The sequence below is a fragment of the Branchiostoma floridae genome, chromosome 18, assembly GCF_000003815.2.
Source record: "Branchiostoma floridae strain S238N-H82 chromosome 18, Bfl_VNyyK, whole genome shotgun sequence".
Classification (NCBI taxonomy): domain Eukaryota; kingdom Metazoa; phylum Chordata; class Leptocardii; order Amphioxiformes; family Branchiostomatidae; genus Branchiostoma; species Branchiostoma floridae.
Window position 1 is genome coordinate 11,370,014 of NC_049996.1, and position 15,857 is coordinate 11,385,870.

At 41.5% G+C, this 15,857-nt stretch overlaps 1 protein-coding gene across 1 annotated transcript in view; it reads right to left on the minus strand.

Annotated features, from left to right (window-relative positions):
- Positions 1 to 15,857, minus strand: part of LOC118405406 (cilia- and flagella-associated protein 65-like) — a 29,205-nt gene that overhangs the window by 11,803 nt on the left and 1,545 nt on the right. Inside the window, exons 3-17 of the mRNA XM_035804905.1 lie at positions 15,398 to 15,600; positions 14,839 to 14,977; positions 14,315 to 14,445; positions 14,031 to 14,145; positions 13,811 to 13,895; positions 13,391 to 13,533; positions 12,611 to 12,833; positions 8,069 to 8,334; positions 7,472 to 7,691; positions 7,156 to 7,184; positions 5,805 to 6,608; positions 5,174 to 5,344; positions 4,654 to 4,806; positions 3,248 to 3,413; positions 56 to 184 (exon numbers count right to left, since the gene is read on the minus strand). Coding sequence (XP_035660798.1) covers positions 56 to 184; positions 3,248 to 3,413; positions 4,654 to 4,806; positions 5,174 to 5,344; positions 5,805 to 6,608; positions 7,156 to 7,184; positions 7,472 to 7,691; positions 8,069 to 8,334; positions 12,611 to 12,833; positions 13,391 to 13,533; positions 13,811 to 13,895; positions 14,031 to 14,145; positions 14,315 to 14,445; positions 14,839 to 14,977; positions 15,398 to 15,600 — 2,977 coding nt within the window. The remainder of the gene's footprint in view (positions 1 to 55; positions 185 to 3,247; positions 3,414 to 4,653; positions 4,807 to 5,173; positions 5,345 to 5,804; positions 6,609 to 7,155; positions 7,185 to 7,471; positions 7,692 to 8,068; positions 8,335 to 12,610; positions 12,834 to 13,390; positions 13,534 to 13,810; positions 13,896 to 14,030; positions 14,146 to 14,314; positions 14,446 to 14,838; positions 14,978 to 15,397; positions 15,601 to 15,857) is intronic.

Sequence of the window (15,857 nt, forward strand, 5' to 3'; positions counted from 1 at the left end):
CCTCCCCCACTAAACTACCCCCCTCCCCCAGTAACTGCCCCCCTCCCACACCTACCATCAGGAGTGAGCAGCTGGTACATGATGTGGAAGGTGTAGGTGGCTCGTCTGGTTGGTCGGATGGTCAGCAGGATCCTGTTCTTGGCTCGGGCTGGCAGCATCCCCCGGTCCTTCTCCAACTCCAGTACTGTTGACCAATGAAAAAAAAATTAAGCATTTTGAAAAAGTAAACACTTCATCATGATTGTGATTGCAAGACATTATAATATCTGCTTGTATTTGATCATCATGGAGACGGCTTTTGATGCATTTGATATGTAACAGCATTTCAAAAGACTAGACTAAGTATGTTTCTATTAAGCTGGGTTAAGATTTAGTCATTGTGATTTCACATACAGGCAATCATCCCATAATTTGATTACCAGCTTGCAAGAGAAATCTCCAGAGGGAAGTATTACTTTTCCATAGTGTAATATTTTAACAAAAAATAATATATTTGTATATTTGGCAAAAAGGGCTCTGACTATCTTACTAGCAGTTTTACTTTCAAAGTAAAAAAAACAACTTTTGATGCAAATAATGTTCACGTTTCCAGGAAAAGTTACATTCAGATTTTGGCTCAATAAGCAATTTGGGAGCAAAAATGTCGTTTGTGGCTCTTTTGAAAGCAGAAAAAAGTAACTAAGACATAACATTTTACATGGAAAATAGATCTATTGTATACTACTAGGAAAAGGTGTAGGCAATGGCCAAGACTTCTAGATTTAAAAGAATGACCACATGTAATGTGCCATATTTCACAAATGTGCATATTGGGCACTACTGGTGTCAAATTTGAAATCTATCTTAGCTATCCTTTGAGAAACCTCATCTTGGATTGTCAAACTTAAATGTTTTAAGTTGCATTATTTTTGACATATAACCACAAAATACAATAAGAACGGACTACAAATATCCATAGGAATGTATTTAGTAAAAACTACAAAGTAGTGGCAAAATTCGAGTGATAATAACCTATTCTACCATTTCGCTTATGACATGGGCTGCCATCTTGGATTTTGACCAATTACGTCATCAAATTAGCATAGATTATGAATATTTAATCATGAATGCTACGTGTTCTTTTATAAGATGTTAATGCTATTGGAAACAAGAGTGTTTACCAAGAAAACCATGAAACCTTAATGTTTACGCCGAAATCAGAGAATTTTGTAAACTATGCCTGTCAGCAACCTGTTGCCATGGCAACACAAAATATCATAAACTTATTTTTTTATCTTAAACTTGTTGCCTAGTAAATTTAAGGAGAAGTCAACAAGTTTGGTAGTCCTAGCTCGAGTCGTTCGGCAGTTACATGACAGCAAATATTCCTATGAATCACCATATGGCTGTTCCCTATTGCATATAAAGAAAATTGTTTTTTTTGGTGGGATGGGGGTTTATTTTGAGATACGACTTTACTTTTTGTATCCAAAGTCAAATTGTAAATGTGTATCCAATTAACCATTTCCCAAGTGGGTGTCGAAAAATTTTGAAAAGTTCAAACCGGTTCTAACTGGTTCAAACCGGTTCTAACTGGTTCAAACTGGTTCTGACCGGTTCAAACTGGTAAGAACCGGTTCAAACTGGTTCTGAAGGTTCAAACTGGTTCAAACCAGTTCTGACCAGTTCTAACTTGTTCAAACCGGTTCAAACTGGTTCTGACCGGTTCTAACTGGTTCTAACCGGTTCAAACTGGTTCTAACCGGTTCTAACTGGTTCAAACCGGTTCAAACTGTTTCCGACCGGTTCTAACTGGTTCAAACCGGTTCTAACTGGTTAAAACCGGTTCAAACTGGTTCTGACCGGTTCAAACTGGTTCTAACTGGTTCAAACCGGTTCAAACTGGTCAGAACCGGTTCAAACTGGTTCTGAAGGTTCAAACTGGTTCAAACTGGTTCAAACCAGTTCTGACCGGTTCTAACTTGTTCTAACCGGTTCAAACTGGTTCCGACCGGTTCTAACTGGTTCAAACCGGTTTTGACCGGTTCAAACTGGTCAGAACCGGTTCAAACTAGTTCTGAAGGTTCAAACGGTTCAAACTGGTTCAAACCAGTTCTAACCGGATCTAACTTGTTCTAACCGGTTCAAACTGGTTCTGACCGGTTCTAACAGGTTCAAACCGGTTCTAACTGGTTCTGACCGGTTCTAACTTGTTCTAACCGGTTCAAACTGGTTCCGACCAGTTCTAACTGGTACAAACCGGTTCTAACTGGTACAAACCGGTTCTAACTGTTCAGACTGGTTCTAACTGGTGCAAATTAGTTTTTTGGGTGGGATGGGGGGTTTCTTTTGAGATACGACTTTACTTTACGACCAAAGTCTTGTATCAACCATTTCCCAAGTGGGTGTCGAAAAATTTGAAAAGTTCTAACTGGTTCTAACCGGTTCAAACTGGTTCTAATCGGTTCAAACTGGTTCTGACCAGTCCAAACTGGTTCTGACCGGTTCTGACCGGTTCTAACTGGTTCAAACTGGTTCAAACCGGTTCAAACCGGTTCTAACAGGTTCAAACCGGTTCTGACCGGTTCAAACCAGTTCTGACCGGTTCTAACTGGTTCTGACCGGTTCAAACTCATTCTGACCGGTTCAAACTGGTTCTGACCGGTTCAAACCGGTTCTGACCGGTTCTAACTGGTTCTGACCGGTTCTAACCGCTTCAAACTGGTTCAGGCCGGTTCTAACTGGTTCAAACCGGTTCTGACCGGTTCTAACTGGTTCTGACCGGTTCAAACTGGTTCTGATTGGTTCAACCTGGTTCTGACCGGTTTGTACCGGTTCTAACTGGTTCTGACCGGTTAATTTGGTTTTGACCGGTTTAAACTGGTTCTGACCGGTTCAAACTGGTTCTGACCGGTTCAAACTGGTTCTGACCGGTAATAACTTGTTGTAACCGGTTCTAGCTGGTTCTGACCAGTTCAAACCGGTTCTAACTTCAAACCTGTTCTAACTGAATTTTGTAAGCTATGCCTGTTGCCATGGCAACACAAAATATCATTGGGGTTGGTGCGCAGGCGCTGTGGAAGAAGGTTTTGATTTTTGCTCGAGCTCCAGATATCTGATATTATTTGTGGAAATTGGAGCTGTTTGCAAGCAAATATTGTAATTTACTATCATAAGGAGTTTGAAAATATGCTACAAATCTACTGCTAATGCAAGCTATATATATAACCTCCATTGACAATATACAAGTTTACAAAAGTTGTCGTACCTATCCTATCCCTGTTGGCCGCCTCGTCGTTAGCGGTACCAGAGATAGTCTGGAACACGATGAGTTTGTAGTGCAGCGTGCAGCTGTTGTCGTTGTACAGAACTATCTCCTTGGAGACGGAACTACCGACAAGTACGGTTTGGAGGTCAATCTCTTTCTGTTCAGCCTGTTGTTTGGAATAGAAAAACAAAAGAATGAATGAATGAACGAATGAATGGATGAATGGATACTTGATTGTGGAAGCTACATTTCTAATAATTCTAAGTTGCCCACACATTTGATATTTTTCAGTAAACCATTTTGCTGAAAGTTCTTTCTTAACAATTTCACACTACATCTGAACAAATACAATACTTGATACTTGATATATGCTTTATCTAACTTTACACAATGATGCCAATAATAGTCTTTGCAGATAGGTTTGTATTTCCATTACGTATAACATCTATTATCATAATACCGGTACGTTTACGACGATTTCTCTAGCCATACTGAGTTGACAAATTGTCAACGCATCATTTTCTCCAGTTACATGTTGCTGTTATAGGTTACCCTTGCCACTTCTTCTGTGTAACTTTTCTGCCACTCTTGTCCTGCTAAAAGCGTAATATTGTAATTGTAACACGCCGCGGAATTACACGGCGAACGGGCGCGTGGTTGGGAGGGGGTACAAAATACCGGTAGGAAGAAACACGGCACAATTAACTGCCGCTATGTACAATTATACATCCTCTGATGTTCCTTCCTTTTCTGTCAGTAAATGCATAAAACATAAACCTGCATGAGCATACAAAATGTCATGAGAAAACGGACGTATACTGTCAAGAATTTTCATTTAACTTCTGTCCGTCACAACCGCTATGACGTAACACTTCACTGCTAGCGTAGATATAAAATTGGCGGGAAAATGGCTGCGTACGTTCAATTTTGCCCATTCAGTCGTAGATCCGGGCTATTATGCAACGGTTCTTCACACTTTTACATGAGTTGTAGGTCACCAACAGAAATTCAAGATTGTTGTTGAATCATGTTCGTCTTGTGCCGTGAGCATGTGTAATTATGATCTATATAAATTTGGCAATGAATGTGACAGTGTGTTCGTCCCACGACGAGCTGCCTACCCCGAAATTTAAAAAAAAGTATACTGAAAACTTTTGGCCTTGTTGTCTTCGAATGCATTGTTATCGATGCTTTGTAAATGGTGTATTGGACACCTAGATGTCTGAAGTGTGCACAGCTCAGAAATAACTATTGTTGCATGTGTAGATCTCTTTAAGTTCCAGTATTTTTAATCTACCGGTATAAGTCTTACTACCGGTATTATGCCAATGCATGTTACAGTACAGTACAACATCTAATCTTACTAAAAGTATTTACTATCATAGTGAATTCACTACTACCCATACCTGTATGTTGCCAGCACTGCCCTCCCCAATAACTCTCAGTAGGTATTTCCTCTTCTCCCCGATGGCACCTGTAGGGCTTGTTGTCATGGCAATGAGGGTTGGCTTAAGGACATATTTGGTCTCAGTTGAAGGTGAGAACATCCATGTGTGTTCCTGAAAAATGACATTTAGAATTGTCAGTTTTGTATTGTTATCCAGTTTCAATTCAAAGTTTGTGGAATAATAAGCATAATTTCAAAGATTTTCAAACATGCAAATTAGTTTACTATTACCATATTGGTAATGCAAATGTAATCATCAAATGTTTTCTCCAGTCTTCTGCAACATTAAACAACATTTCAATCTGACTACCTGAATTTTGTTCCTGTTAAATTGACATTATCCTTGATAATTTTTTTTGGGTGGCTTTACCAACAGGCTGGCATACCACTAGACAGGCTAACTGAATTGCTCTGAACCATTCATCGGAAGAGGTGCTTAATAAGTAATATAAGTAAACAATCAACAACATCATCCACACCTGCTCCTCACTAGGAAGAATAGTTCCCGTGGTGGGCTCGACAGCAAGACTCTTCCTGTCATCGCTGTTGAGACGCCACTCAAACTTGACCGGCAGCCTTGAGGTGTTCTTGAGGCAGTACTTCTGGACGGTGGTTGTGCCGATGCTCGTACTCTTGAAGAAGATCTCTCCCTGCCATGAAAGAAAAGACAAGATAAGAATTTCAAACAAGAAGTCAAAGATCTGATACCTCCATGAGACTTGTTGTGAATTTGTTTTATTCTCAACTCTTGTCCTGTTGAGGTTTTTTTTTGCCTATCTAACTCCCTTAAGCTGGTTGATAAATCAGATCATTAAAAATTGACCTATTCTGTTAATGGGTGATCATGTGGATTTCCCATAAATCTTTTTATGCCTACATGCAGGTCTTTGGTCCTGGGCTAAGCCAAGGCCCGCAGAAACAACTTTGGACCCTGGCCAATTCCATCCTACAAGTCTCCAGCTACACCATTTTACTCCTCATATCCTGCCACCTTGAATCTGGGCCTTGAACAATACCTCTGTTTTAAAAAATGGATTCATTCCTTACCCTAAAAGTATCCCTTTTTCAATCACATCATTAACTTAAGATATCTTTAGGATTCAGACTTACCTGGGAGGGTAGATACACCTCAGCTGACTCCGCAGACCCCACCAAGGTGACCTCATGCATGTGCTTGTCATTATCATTCATCCTACAGGGTAGCTGGTACTTGTACGTATCTGCCACAGCTGGGAGCATCCTCAGGGCATACAGCTGGTGCGACTTTGGCGGGATGAGCCCCTTGGACGGCTTGATCGTGAACGTCTTTGTCTCGTCTTGGCTGAAGACGTACTGAATGGGAGTGTCGCTGTGGTTTGCGAGAAGAGCCGTCCGGTAGGTGCTCTCGTTTGGGTTCACAGCGGGAAAGACGACCCGTTTGGAATCCAGGGTGAAGCGTGGGAGGAACGTTTCCTTTCCGACCTTGAACGTGTGGCCGATGCACGTCAGTGTAAGGCACCACGGCGGGCAGAAAGATTTGTCCTCCACAAGCTTGAAGTCCCTCATGCTTTTGTAGAAGGCGAAGCATTCCAGTTCGGCACCGAAAAATTGGTCCTCAGCATCCGGCGCGAAGGTCACGCGGAAAGACGTCGCCCCCTCTGAAGGTATGTCGCACGTTTGCGGCGTGACCGAGAATATGTTGCTGTTCCGGCACATCCAATATACGGTGATCTTTCCCTTGGTGTGATTGGTCAGGTGGACGACTTGCGACGGGATCTTCTTGAAGTTGGTGCAGCGACCGAAGTCGGCCTGGTGGATGTCTGAACTGACATGGCGGACGGAGTACGTGATGTCGCTGTAGTGTCCGTCGTCGAAGAATTCCGTCATCGGAGAGGGATGGAAGGGTGGGTGGGTGAAGGGCTCCACAGCTTCGGCCTTATGGAAGAGAAGAATAGAGTTCCTTTATTTTGTTGTTAAAAAGTAGTTTTTTTTTCAAACTAACATATATGCAAACATGTCAGTGTACAGGCTTACAGGCTTAACTTAAGTCAATTTGTTTTGTCAGTGTAGTCCTTGAGCAATTTGTAAGAGAATATCAGACACATAAAGGTGTGCACAACATGCAAAACATAGGACAGAGGAAAGTCAGATGTGAGTTGACATGATATTTATGACATAAAAGAACCCAATATATTTATCCAGAGAAGGGGTGAATCAGTGTGCTTGACTAAATAAGGGAGCAGTAGCAAAGCCACATTGTACTACTAGGTAATAAAAAAGCGTCATGCTTTGTACACTTGTATACACTTCTGTTGAAAACAAAAAGTAACAAGTCAATGACTGAACAATTAACCGAATGCTCTGTTTCCAATATAAATTGACTGTTGGACAATATAAATTGACTGTAAACAAATTGCAATATGCAAACCCAGTCATGAATTCCTTGGTAGTTGTAATTGTGTTGTAATCTCTTGAACGTTACCTCTTTCAGCACAACTTCACCAGTTTCATCTAACACAAAGTCCTTCAGTAGGCATGAAAGGTACAATCACGTAGGAATACATTGAGACAAGTAGACACACACAAGACATGTAAGATGTGAAGAAACACAGAACATAGTCATCCACTCCAGAGCACTTAGGTAGGCACAGTTGCAAGCAATAACAAAAATATCTTTACATACCAGCACTCTTAATAATGTGAACCCATCTTCACGCATCTTTTCTGCGCACATAAGTCTTGTAGTTTAGATGCTCCAGTGCATCTTATCCCAAAAAGGAATTTTGACCCCTCTCAACATGATAGCTGTAAAACCGTTACCTCCTTCAGCATGAGTGCTCCAGTCTTGTCCAGCTGCAGCTTGTTCTCCTTCACCAGGTTATTCAGCAGTTCTGGCGGGAAGATGGAGAATCCTCGCTCCACGTGTTTCTGGTACCGCTCCAGGTGGTGCAGGTGCAGAACAGCCGGCTTGACGAGTTCAGTGTGACAGGTGCCAATCATGTCCACATACAAGGGATCCTGGAATAAAGAGTTACTCGTTGTTATGAACGATAATATGTGAAGATCTAAATGAGTTACCACAGTGAAATCTGTATCTATATAACCAGTATTTCTCAACAGTGGTTGTGCTGATGGTCAGTGTGACAGGTGCCATTCATGTCCACATACAAGGGATTCTGAAATTAAGAGTTATGACTAATAATATATAATAATCAAAAATGGATACGACGACGACGACGACGAAGAACCTGCAAAAGGCCAAACCACTTACACTGAACGACCTGTCACACCTAACCTTTACACATCTAACTGTAAATACAGCTATACCAGTTATACAGATACAGTTGCAGATGTCAAAGACTTCTGTAGAATACATCTGATAGTCTATTACTCACATGATTGTGGACAAGACAGGAGACCCTCCTGTAGTAGTTGATAGGGTGGACTGGACAGAAGTGGACTATGACTTTGTGAAGGCCTTGTGGAGGAAGAACTCCTGATACATGCTCAAACTTGAACACACTCTCTCTGCTGTCGATCATAAACTGGTAGGATGCCGGCAGATCCGTCTCGTTCACGATGTTAAAGGTCTGTGTGACCATACCGCCCGAATCCACACAGCCAAAGGCTAGGGCCTGAGACCCAATGGACACGCTGGGCCCTGAAACAAGGAAAAAAGCATGTAAAAGGTTGTAAAAAGCTTGTAAAAGATTTTGAATAATTTTGCTCCAATAAAAAAGCTACAGAGATTTTAGAGTAGTAAATGATAACATTGCTTGTATTTTTGCTTTGAATAAAATGCATATTAAAAACATACATCTTAGACATAATGATAGTGATTCTTTTTAGCCTTCTTTAGTGGTGCGTACCTGAGCTCACTTTCAGGTTCAGGTTCGGACTCGAGTCCATAGACTCAGGTTCAGGTCCGGACTTATAAGTCCGGACCTGAATCCACGGCTTGTATGAGTATCTGAAGCGAACGACTTATTGTAATACTAATTATCAATAAACAATGTGAAAGAAGCCTCAAAATCAAATCAAATAGGTTTGGTTTATTGACTGTTCTGTTTCTAATCTATTAGTGCATACAATTTTGTACTAGTAATGTCCTTCTACAATACTACAAGTTCTACAACCCAACTTTCTATACATTCTTGAACACAATAAACATTAAACAGTCTATGACTCTATGTGTTCTTGTTTAACATTTTCTGGGTCCAGTGTTGCTCGTTCGGCAGACACGATATCTCCAGACTCCGGCTGTACTGAAAATGCGCTCGCTTGGCACACTAGTACCAGGAACAACCAGATACTTCCTTGCGATTGTACTGAGCAATGGCAGCTCGTCTGCTTTCCCCCTCCAGAAAGCAACTGCATCATCTGTTGATTTCAGCTTTGGCATGACTTTATACGTTTCTAATCTATAAGTGCATACAATTTTGTACTACTAGTAATGTCCTTCTAGTTCTACAATACTACAAGTTCTACAACCCAACTTTCCATACATTCTTGAACACAATAAACATTAAACAGTCTATGACTCTATGTGTTCTTGTTTAAGAACAGCAACATGTTTACATTTTCTGGGTCCAGTGTTGCTCGTTCAGCAGACACGATATCTCCGGCTGTACTGAATATGCGCTCGCTTGGCACACTAGTACCGGGAACAACCAGATACTTCCTTGCGGTTGTACTGAGCAATGGCAGCTCATCTGTTTTCCCCCTCCAGAAAGCAACTGCATCATCTGTTGATTTCAGCTTTGGCATGACTTTATACTTCAGGATCTCCTGTTGAATACGCAGTCGGACTGGCAGGGGTGGCTCAACGTGGGTCACCACAACTTCATCTTCATCTTTGAATATTTCTTCCATGGCCGTCAGCTTTGCCTTCTTAGCAAGTGGTGTGTCAGTGTCAGTGTCACTTAGACCATCCCGTGATTTCTGTTTGATCTGTTGTGGCTGTGGCATGTCTCCTTCATCCTCAGCTTCTTTCTTCACCTGTACTTGGGCCTGGATAACTTCGATTTTGTTTGTTATCCGTTCCCACACATCTTCAGTGACCACTGAGGCATCCTTGAACCTCGGATCGAGGGCTGTGGCTTCCTGCAGGAATTCTCTTCTTCCTTCGTGCTGGTATCTCTTGGCCAAATCATTTCTGATGGCGGCTTTTAAGTCCTTAGTGAACTTCTCATCTTCCTTCTTTTCTGCCAGGTTTGTTTGTAGCTTTTGAATCATCGGGAGTACTTGACCCGATGTTGCACGTTTCTCAGATGACATCGCCACAGTGACCTTGTACGGAAGCTTTAACACCTCCAGGAATTGTTCCATTCTGTCTAAGTCCTTCTCTGTGCAACGTTGCAGCTTCCTAAAGGTATCCTTCTTCTTGAGTCGATCATCAAGGGTTGCTGCAACTAGCGCTGGATACTGCTCTACGAATCGTTCGACCATCAGGTAGGAGCTATTCCATCTAGTCTTGCAATCTTGCAAGAGGTTGTGCCCTGGCTTGGCAAGCAATGCCTGCTTGTCCTTAAGGACGATCTTACCGATACTGGAGTTACGGAAATATGTCACAATTGGCCTTATCACTGACAGCATGGTGAGTTGGTGACAACAGTTGGCACGTCCATTGCCTTTTGTGTGGACAGGTTTAGTGTGTGCGCAAAACATCCCATAGACAGTGCAATGCCCGCAGCGCTTGTGGCATTAATCATAGCTGGGGCATTGTCCGTGGTCATGACTTCGATCTTGCCCATCAGACCGAAGTCTTCAAGGCAAGATTTTATCTCCACTGCTATGTTCTCTCCGGTTTGGGAGACCTCCGTCTTTAGTGTCTGTAGCACCTTAGCTTTCAGCTCCCAGTTGTGAAGATAGTGGATGGTCAAAGTCATGTAGTGGTCCGCCACTCGGGACGTCCAGCCATCTCCAGTTAAACCTGCAAAATCAACGTGTGCCAACTCAGACTTCAAGTTCAGCAGTGCAGACTCATACATTTTGGGGATGAATCGTTCCGAGACTTCTCCACGATTTGGCATCTGGTAGTTCTTGTTCAGCTCATTTACAACCGCCCAAAAGTATGGGTCGTCTACAACTGAAAATGGCCGAAGGGACTTAACAATGTAGTGGCAAAGCCTGCCCGTAATCTTGTGCTGTTTTTCTGCAGGCAACTTGTTGAGTTTGGCTAGGCTAAAAGGTGTTACATTGCTGCTGGGTCCGCTGGCAACAGTGGCACTAGAAGATGTTGAAGGTGCTGATGAATCTTCCAGGAGTGAGTCGAGCGACGGTAACGCAGGTTTCTCAGCAGTGCCAGCACTACTACTAGCAGTGGTGGGCCTAGTGGCAGTGTGTGATGCAGCAGGTGGGGACTGTGTGGCACACGGAGGCAGGGGCTGGGCTGAGCCTAAAAGTAAAAAGTATTTGATTAACCCATTGAAGTAACTGAACCGAAGCATATTCATGAATTGGTAGCAATAGTAGTTACTCTGTGATAGAGTAGACTTACTCTGTAACTAATACAAGAAATAGTTAATCTTTGGCTTTAACTTTTACTAGTCCTAGAAACTAGGTACATTACTTTGCTCTCCACATAACACTGGACTAAAAAGGCACATTTTGCAAATGATGCAGACTGTTTTCCCCATAACCCTTTGCCAAGCCAGCAATAAAAATAGTGATTACAAAAATTATCACATATATTTATGAATAAAAAATGCAGTGTTCTTATGCACATGATGCAGCACATCTGCTTGGTTTTGGGACCAGGTCGTTAGAATAATTATACTTTACCATTGGTACACACTGTGACACTACACAATATATATATATATTACTGTGTTCTATAAAAAGTAAAAATATTAAAAATTGAACAGGCTTTGCTAATTAATATGCAGACTAAAAGGCAAACCTGTAAAAATGGCTCGTACAGCTAATATCTACCCTATGCAACACAATCGCAATATGCTACAACTTATGCTGAAAATGCCAATTTTTACCGGTGTATCTACTACTATCTAGTATTCCCTGAACTGAAAATATGCCCCAAAAATGCTTACCTCGATCGTTGTTGTTTGGCTCACCAAACATCGCCGCCAATGTGGCCGATGCCGCATGCGGCGTTGTTTCTATCTTGTGGTTTCTCCTCAAGTGCCTGGCCATGTTCGATGTACCGCCAGAACACGCGGCGACTTTCTTGCACAGGTTGCATCTAGCAGTATCTTGCGGCAGTTTCGTCATATAATCCCACACCTTACTAGGCTTACTGGATATAAAGCCCCGCGGCATTGTGTTGACCTGACCCGTGACGCAGAAAATCAAACAAAGCTCTGCTCGGAAATTTCCATTATGGCGGCGAAACAAACCACGCCGCTGTGTCTAAGCCAATCACATCATCAGTTTCCCCTTACGTCATGTTACGTCTCGCAGATCTCGCGAGCAGTTGCGAGAACTTGCGATGATTGGCGAGATTTCGCGTGTCACTAATGGCCGTCGATATACGCGATGTTTTTCGCCCTTTTTCGGCACAAATTTCTCGATCTATGGACGGTTTTAGATGATTTACAACAAAAAATAGAACATACATAAATGCTAGTTTTTGGCAAGTCCAAGAACCGGTTTTTTACGTTCCGGTTTTAACCGGACTTGAACCGAAAGTTATAGCAAGTCCAAGTCCGGTTCGGCGGACCGGTACGCACCACTAGCCTTCTTCTTCAGATGAGAAAACACTTTGAAATGTGTGGAACATTTTCTTCCAAACCCACAGAAATGATGCCACACAAGTATATGAAGCCTGAAAATCAAAGAATTATCTAAATGTTTTCTTCTGGTAAAACCAATCCTATGATTGGCTGACAGGTGGTTAGATCCCACGCCCATAACCCAGTTTAGAAAAGCATTAAAATCATGGCAAGGCTCTGTATAGGAGAATGGAAGAATTGACATACCTCTAGCCTTGCCCACACATTTGATCACAGCTTTGCTAATGTTGCCGATGGCCACAACATTCAGGTAGTCCATGGACGTCTCCCCCACCAGCTCAGGCCTGAAGATGAGAGGGATTTTACAGGAGCTGAGGGGAGGCGCGGTCCCTTCCTTCACACCTACGGAGAACACGGTATCGATGCGGGAGCTGGCCTCGGGATGGTTCACCTTGAAGGCCGCTTTGACCTGAAGGAAAATATTAACAGATTTTGTCAGAAACAGTCGTTGTTGCTTTTGAAATGCAATCTGTACTGATAATGAAAAAATAGATAAAATACTAACAACACAAATCTAAAGTGCTTGTGCCCCCAATGGCACTAAAATGCAATGTTCCTTACATCAATGAATACATTACATGTTTGTACAAGATATATACCCTTCCTATGTTAGTGAACATGCAACCTTACAACTCATATTTTCACAGCGTGAATGACATCATAGGGAAAGCATACATTGTAAGAAGTTTCAATTGCGTATAATGTTCATTCTGTGTTCAAACTGTGGTGCCAGGTTCCAAACTGGCTGCTGTGCTCTGTTAAAGCAAGGATGAAATTTAGCTTGACTGCCTGGCGACAGGAGTAAAAAAAAATACAGATAGATATATGATTTGTAATGTTCAATGCTTATTAACGTCAGAGAGAGTACATTTTGCAGAAACATCTAAGTTCACTGAATGCAGACAAGAACGCTTGAACTTTAGCGTATTGGTGACACAAGCACTCTAACAGAAGTGTGGTACTAACAGGTGACAGGTTTTGAAGCTCCACCCATTTCTCTACAGCCTTGCCAACAGGAACGGTGCCAAAGTCCACCAGTGTTTCTGCAGTCGCGCCAAAGGTCTGCGTATCTTTCCCTTCTGTCTTCACAACAATGTGTGGAAATTTGCCTGTAAAAACCAATAAAACAGCAATTAAAAGTGACATTGCATGCACACTTGCAAAGTATGAGAAAACCAGCTATATATGTACACTGTCAGCACTTCTCTACCCATTCAAAATAAATTTGCATTCTCAGTATTATCTTGCTGATAGCCCCCAACAAGTTGCTACCCTTCCCCCAATCTTTCTTAAAAGTTTGATACATATATATATATATACTACTGCTACTACAACTCACCACAACTACCAATGCAAGGAAACAGGTTTTAGTAATAGTAGTCTTACCAATGCCCTCCAGCTTGACTGTACCAAAGTAGACGTTTTCTGGACCATAGTTGCACACTGCTACTGCATCATAGACCATCGCACCCTGAAAAAGATAATTTAAAGGATTTTGTAACATCACAGTCCATGATCTTAAAACTTCATGCAGGAACTTTTTACTGCTTCATAAATTATACAATAAAGATGAAGGGGTAAGATGGATAAAGTACAAAAGTCTCACCATAGGTTTGAATGTGACTCTGACAGTACATGCCCCGTGTGGGGGCAGGGTTCCTGAAGCAGGCTCAATGGTAAATGCTGATGCAACATTCCATTTGAAGGGTGTTTCCAGTTCACTGCAACAATAGAAAATGTTAGAAACCTAATGGTATAATGCTGAAAAAATGAAACAATTTTCAGTAGGTGAACTGAGAATCATGAACACTTTTTCTTAAACTAAGCTTATTTTCAAGTCATACATGTGTAATGGCAGAATTATGAGAGTAATAAAACCTAGACATTTACCTTAAATTTTTCAGCTCAAACGTGGCGTTGACAGCATCATAGGCAGCACAGGTCCCCAGGTTGATCGCCTCTGGCATAGACAGGCTCTCCTGGGGCAGAATGGCCTTCAGAGGGATAGTGAACTTTCCCTCCTACAATAGGGAATAAAAACAGTGAAACTTGGTCACAGAGAAGACTATTTCTTCTATTGTATCTCCAGTATATTTGTCACCAAGTCCAAAATTACTCTGATGGCATCACAACTAATACATCCTCTTCATACAAAACAGTTCGAGCTCTCTCCTTAAGTTAACAGAAAATTTTCCAGAATTTTCAGTGTTTTTGTCCACTGACATTAATTATTTTCACATCTTTTAAGAACCCCTTTTCACAATCATTCAAATCAAAACTATGAAATATACAGCAGGGTAATGAAGCCTGTGTGATTCAAGTACATGCCCATGTGACACCGTAAAATATCACTTGATCCGGAACATGAGTTCAGGTATGATGCAACATATGATGCAAAATTTAGTATTACTTACAGATGTTGAGAATTCTATGGCATCTTCGTACACAGCCTTCTCCAGCGGCCTGAAGGTGACAGGTAGACAGAAGCTGGTGCCTGGGCTCAGCTGCAGAGGCTTGGGGAACAGGGTGTGGAAGAACGTGGTGCTGGGAAGGCTGCAGAGGATGAGTAAGTACATGTAAATTTTCTTTTTATATTTGCTTAAGCCTTTGTTTCACTTAACCCCAACTCAACTCCAAATTCTTAGCTACAAGTATACAGATAAATTGGTACTTTATGCTAAAACACACTAAAACATAGCTTTTGGACAAAATATCATAATTTTGTAAATCTATCCTCACAGCTATTGCAGCGACCGCTCAACTACAGATTTATAGCATTGTGTATATGTGTTTCCAATGTATGACTTCTATACAGAATTGTTTCAACAACAAATTTTAAACACAGTAAAATCCTCCTTTTACCAGATGCATGTACTGTGAAATTTCGTTTCCTGCGAAAATAGCTCAACTGTTCACTCAGAGTTCATTTGGGCTAAACCGGTTTTGAGATCACTTTAATTTACTTTCACTGACCTGTACTTGATTTTCTCCATCTTGACCTTGCAGTTCCTCAGGACCAGCTGTTTGGTGTACTCCTTACCCGGCTCCCACCCCTGCCAGGTCATGTTACCTGTCACCTCGATCCCGTAGTAAGTGGACTGCACGGTTTTGTCAGCCTTGCTGACTTTCAGAAGCTTTTTCTTCTTCATTGGCTTCTTGTTGTGAGGGGAAGAGGGCTGAAGAGAATATGACAGGAAAAAAATGATTAAAGTTCTAGAGGAAAGATAATAAAGATTAATTAAGGTAACAATTAAGCTAATTAGAAGTATGTAACACACATCAAAATTATCCATGCAATACATTGTACTGAACTAGTTTGATATTGTAAAATAATTCAATTTTTCTATTAATTCCTTTTTTCCATAAAGTTCTTTTTATTGTAATTCAATATTGTTCACGATACATATCAAATTGATATGTATCGGAACAATAT